Source organism: Sander lucioperca, chromosome 14 (assembly GCF_008315115.2).
Source record: "Sander lucioperca isolate FBNREF2018 chromosome 14, SLUC_FBN_1.2, whole genome shotgun sequence".
In the NCBI taxonomy this organism is placed as follows: domain Eukaryota; kingdom Metazoa; phylum Chordata; class Actinopteri; order Perciformes; family Percidae; genus Sander; species Sander lucioperca.
The window spans coordinates 5,992,191-5,997,675 of NC_050186.1; the positions used below are offsets into that span (position 1 = coordinate 5,992,191).

Sequence of the window (5,485 nt, forward strand, 5' to 3'; positions counted from 1 at the left end):
TGCTGCTGCTTTATCCTCCGTTTTCATCGTCCTTTCTTTTGGAAGACTGGCTGGCTGGCTCGCCAAGAATCGGCACTTCCTGGATAATAATTAGCCTAAGGTGTGTGTGTGTCTCTATTTTGCTACAAACATTTACCCGCCACGTGTGCGATAGCCTTCTGAGATTTACCCACCAGACGGTAAATTGACCCCCATGTGGCGCTCAGGGAGTCTGCTACTGACCTGACGTTACGGTCCTGGCAGGCGATGGCGACGTGCGTCCTGGAGGCATCCAGGTCCATGTCGTACAGCGTGGTCTTCTCCACCACGTGGTGACTCCTGGAGAACAGCAGACCCTCTGCCGTCTGGACCAACACACACACACACACACACACACACACACAGACAGAGACACACACACACACACACACACAGACAGAGACACACACACACAGAGACACACACACACACACAGACAGAGACACACACACAGAGAGACACACACACACACAGACAGAGACACACACACACAGAGACACACACACACACACACAGAGAGACACACACACACACACACACACACACACACACACACCCACAGAGACACACACAGACACACACAGGAAAAAAAACATTAAGAAACTGAAGAAAACGTCAGAACAGTGAGAAAGACGTGGACAAACAGCATGAACCGTGGTGAGACGGTCCTTTGGTCAGATCTCTTCACCTGCTCCGCTGTCTGGAAGTAGATGCTTTTGTCGGCTCCACAGCTCACGAGTTGGACCTCAGGACTCTGGCCTGGAACACAGACAGACAGCTGTTACTGTTACTACGTGGTACTGACAGACAGCTGTTACTGTTACTATGTGGTACTGACAGACAGCTGTTACTGTTACTACGTGGTACTGACAGACAGCTGTTACTGTTACTACGTGGTACTGACAGACAGCTGTTACTGTTACTATGTGGTACTGACAGACAGCTGTTACTGTTACTACGTGGTACTGACAGACAGATGTCACTGTTACTACGTGGTACTGACAGACAGCTGTTACTGTTACTACGTGGTACTGACAGACAGATGTTACTGTTACTACGTGGTACTGACAGACAGATGTTACTGTTACTACGTGGTACTGACAGACAGATGTTACTGTTACTACGTGGTACTGACAGACAGATGTCACTGTTACTACGTGGTACTGACAGACAGATGTTACTGTTACTACGTGGTACTGACAGACAGATGTCACTGTTACTACGTGGTACTGACAGACAGATGTTACTGTTACTACGTGGTACTGACAGACAGCCGTTACTGTTACTACGTGGTACTGACAGACAGATGTCACTGTTACTATAGAGCGGCTGACCGTTCTCCTGAGATCAGTAGAGCAGACGGCTCTGCAGAACCGTGTATAATTACGACTTTATGACATTTCATAAACAGCTGATGGAGCGGCGCTGCGTGTCCACGTGCAATGCTGATGTCGCGCGATGTTGTCATGCGACGCCCGAGTGCATAACATCGGCATATATCAGACTGAACTGCCGGTCGTCGGTCACGTGAAAATCAGCCAATTCTGGTCACCGACTGGTCAATCGGTGCATCTCTACTGTGTATATATATATATGTGTGTCTCTGTGTGTGAGAGTGTGTGTGTGTGTGTGTCTCTGTGTATGTGTGTGCGTGTGCGTGTGTGTGTGTGTGCGTGTGTGTGCTCGTGTGTCTGTGTGTGTGTGTGTGTGTGTGTGTGTGTACCAGTGAACTTGACTGCAGTGATGGAGGCTGAGTGGTCACTGAGAGTTTGTTCCAGACTGTAGTTCTTCTCCAGGTTGAAGACGTGAATCAGTCGATCTCTGCTGGCCGACGCCAACAGCTTCACACCTGAGACAACAACAACAACAACAACAGCTTCACACCTGAGACGACAACAACAACAACAACAGCTTCACACCTGAGACGACAACAACAACAACAACAACAACAACAACCTAGTATTCTCTCTCTCAGCACCAGGGCCGGGTACCAAATTCATTTTCAATTCATTTTTATGCACCGACCGAACTGCCTCGAGAGTATTGAGTATCAAAAAATGCCTCGTCATAGACCTTCCTCCCAGCAGACATGTTGACATGTCAGAGCAGGAACAGCTCAGGTGTACTGAGACCATTGATGATGGCTGCATTCCTCTTAAGGCGCTGACACACCGGGCTGATAATCGGCCGTCGGACCGTCTGGCGAGGTCGGTGACTCAAGTCTGTTCGGTGTGTTCCGTGCCGTCGTCCGTTGGAGGAGCCGTCGGCCTTCATTCTGGCCGATTTCAGATGTATAATCAGCGGGGCGGGCACTGCCGGCAGTCAGACTCAATGACCCATCTGATTGGTGGAGAGCTAACCAGGAAACGTTGAGCGTGACTAGAGCCTCTCAAAATCTGATGAAGATCTTTTAAACTGACCTTTGTTGATCTGAAATGAAGACAGATTCAGCAACTGCACGGCCTATTTCTCTCTTCAAATGTTTTCAGAAACACGTTTCGGTGAACTATTTTAGTCCAATATGAGATCGGATTCTGAACGAGCCGCCATGACAGTCCAATCAGCTGCTGGTTTTCATTTTTTGGGGACAATACAGATTAGTGCCGCCTGCTGCTATGGAGACGTATTACGTCTGGTCTCTTCGGTGTTCTGAGGAACTTTCTGGACCAACTCGGGGAGACTGACCAGTCACACCGGCTTTACTGCCGACGGTCGGCCGTCTGGTCGGTGTGTCAGGGCTTTAGGAGAGGTCCTGGTGTTGTTCATGCTGACTCTCTGAAATATCTTACTGGGACACTAGATGGAACTGAGCCAACGCTAAGGTTATCAATGTCAGCTGGGCTTCTCAAGTCACCATGTCTGCTGTGAGAAAGGTGCGTTGTGATGGCGTGGGGTTAGTGAGCGTGGGGTTAGTGAGCGTGGGGTTAGTGAGCGGGACGTTAGCGTCACCTACCGGTGGACGTCGGGGAAAACTCCAGACACAAAACCTCAGAGTCATGAGCCTCGATCTTCACCAACTCATCTAGGAACGCCAGACCAAAGATACTACACACACACACACACACACACACACACACACACACACACACACACACACACACAGACAGAGACACACACACACACACACACACACACACACACACACACACACACACACACACACACACACACACACACACACACACAAACAAGAGACACACACACACACACACACACAAGAGACACACACACACACACACACACAGACAGACAAGAGACACACACACACACACACACACACACAGAGACACACATACACACACACACAGACACACACACACAAACAGACACACACACACACACACACACACACACACACAGAGACACACACACAGAGACACACACACACACAGAGACACACACACACACACACCAGTTATTTCTCCACAGTCACAATTTTGTGGACACATTTTCAAAACTTTTCAGGACCTGTAATGATATTTGTGTGTGTGTGTGTGTGTGTGTGTGTGTGTGCGTGTGTATGTATGTGTGTGTCTCCGTGTGTGTGTGTGTGTCTCCGTGTGTGTGTGTGTGTGTGTGTGTGTGTGTGTGTGTGTGTGTCTCACCGCAGGTTTCCGCAGCGGTCTCCAGCTGCCAGGTGTTGTCCATCAGGACTGATTCCCAGCACTCTGATCCCAGCCTTCCCATCAGCCCCGGCGGCGGCCTCCCCCCACTCCCCCCTCTCCCCCTCCGCCTGCAGGTGCTGCGTGTCCTCCCCCACGTACAGGATCCTCAGCAGGTCCTGGTAGTAACACACACACACACACCATTCAAACAGTCATTGTTCTACAGGAGATGAGCCAGGCCTGCGCACAATCAATCGCCGCCCAATGCATGCTGGGTAGATCAGTGTCCGCCTTGAACTCGACTCGCTCGGACGTCACGCACGCACGGGCAGCGATAACCTCCTGACCCAGGGGCATGATGGGAAACGCCTGGCTCTCAGCTGATTGGTTCAGAATGGCTTCACCACGGTGACGTGTGGAGAGATTGAGAGTGATATTTGCATACTGTATTTAACAGAACAGTCTGTGGGATAGTAACATAGCAACAGATGGCCTGCGGAGCATTTTAACTAGGCATGGGTATCCCAGGGTGCCTCACTGATGATTTCACCATACAGCACCTCTGTGATAATCCACGTACACTGAACCACATTATAAACGCAGCACTGTTGTTTTCATCCCCATTTTTCATGAGCTGAACTCAAAGATCTAAGACTTCTTCTATGTACACTAAAGGCCTATTTCTCTCACATACTGTTCACAAATCTGTCTAAGTCTGAGTTAGTGAGCACAAGATCATCCATCCACCTCACAGGTGTGGCATATCAAGGTGTTCGTACAGACCTGCCCCCACTGCTAAAAAACAAAATCCTAAAGGAAATAATGTGTCTGATAACGTTTTAAAGTGCCCATATTATGAAAAAAATCACTTTTTCTGGGATTTGGGGTGTTATTTTGTGTATACAGTTTCTGAATGTGTCCTGCCTTCAGTCTCTGGGTGAGCTGGTCAAAATCTGCACGGCTTTCTACGTCACTAGCAGAGACGAGGGGGCTAGGGGCTAACCGTTAGCATGCTAGCTCGTTCTCAATGGCAAAACACTGCTACAACACACACTAGTTCACCATAATCTACAAAATAAATTGTATAGAACTACTTCCATGTCCCTGTTCTGCAGGTATTCCACAAAGTTGGAAGTGCGCCCTCGTTTAGAAGAAGTCTCCCGGCTAATCCTGCCTTGTACTACTGAAGTTGGAGAAACAGCTAGCTAGCTCATGTAGTCCTTACCTAGCTACTGATCATGTGATCTTACCTAGCTACTGATCATGTGACCTTACCTAGCTACTGATCATGTGACCTTACCTAGCTACTGAGCATGTGATCTTACCTAGCTACTGAGCATGTGATCTTACCTAGCTACTGATCATGTGATCTTACCTAGCTACTGATCATGTGATCTTACCTAGCTACTGATCATGTGATCTTACCTAGCTACTGAGCATGTGCAACTGCCAACAAAGATGTTCCAGCAGTGAGAGGTCTCACTCTGTAGCTAAAACAGAGACCTGAACACAGGGTGAAAAGAGGAGCTGCAGCAATGTGCAGTACAACTAAAATATAAAATTAAACCATGTAAACCTATTCTGATACAACCTCTAAATATAATTATGAACCTGAAAATGAGCAGAATATGAGCACTTTAATAAATCAGATCTAAGAGACTGAAGGCTGCTCTAAACGGCGAGAACTGTCCGACTTGACCGCGGCTCTTTGTCTCTATATCAGCTGTGACTGCTGGAGAAACTGTGGCAGTTCTTACGTTGCTGTAGAGGTTCCTGTGCCCGGTGGGGGGGTCGGCGTGCCACAGCCTGACGGTGTTATCGGAGGAACACGTGAGGAAGGAGGACGGAGGCAGGCAGGCCTC

At 48.8% G+C, this 5,485-nt stretch overlaps 1 protein-coding gene across 1 annotated transcript in view; it reads right to left on the reverse strand.

Moving 5' to 3' along the window:
- Positions 1–5,485, reverse strand: part of LOC118493085 (WD repeat-containing protein 62-like) — a gene marked incomplete at its 3' end in the record, with an annotated part of 13,503 nt that overhangs the window by 7,665 nt on the left and 353 nt on the right. The window contains exons 2-7 of the mRNA XM_035991615.1: positions 5,381–5,482; positions 3,624–3,799; positions 2,972–3,063; positions 1,742–1,867; positions 707–777; positions 223–344 (exon numbers count right to left, since the gene is read on the reverse strand). Of these exons, the coding sequence (XP_035847508.1) occupies positions 223–344; positions 707–777; positions 1,742–1,867; positions 2,972–3,063; positions 3,624–3,799; positions 5,381–5,482 (689 nt within the window). The remainder of the gene's footprint in view (positions 1–222; positions 345–706; positions 778–1,741; positions 1,868–2,971; positions 3,064–3,623; positions 3,800–5,380; positions 5,483–5,485) is intronic.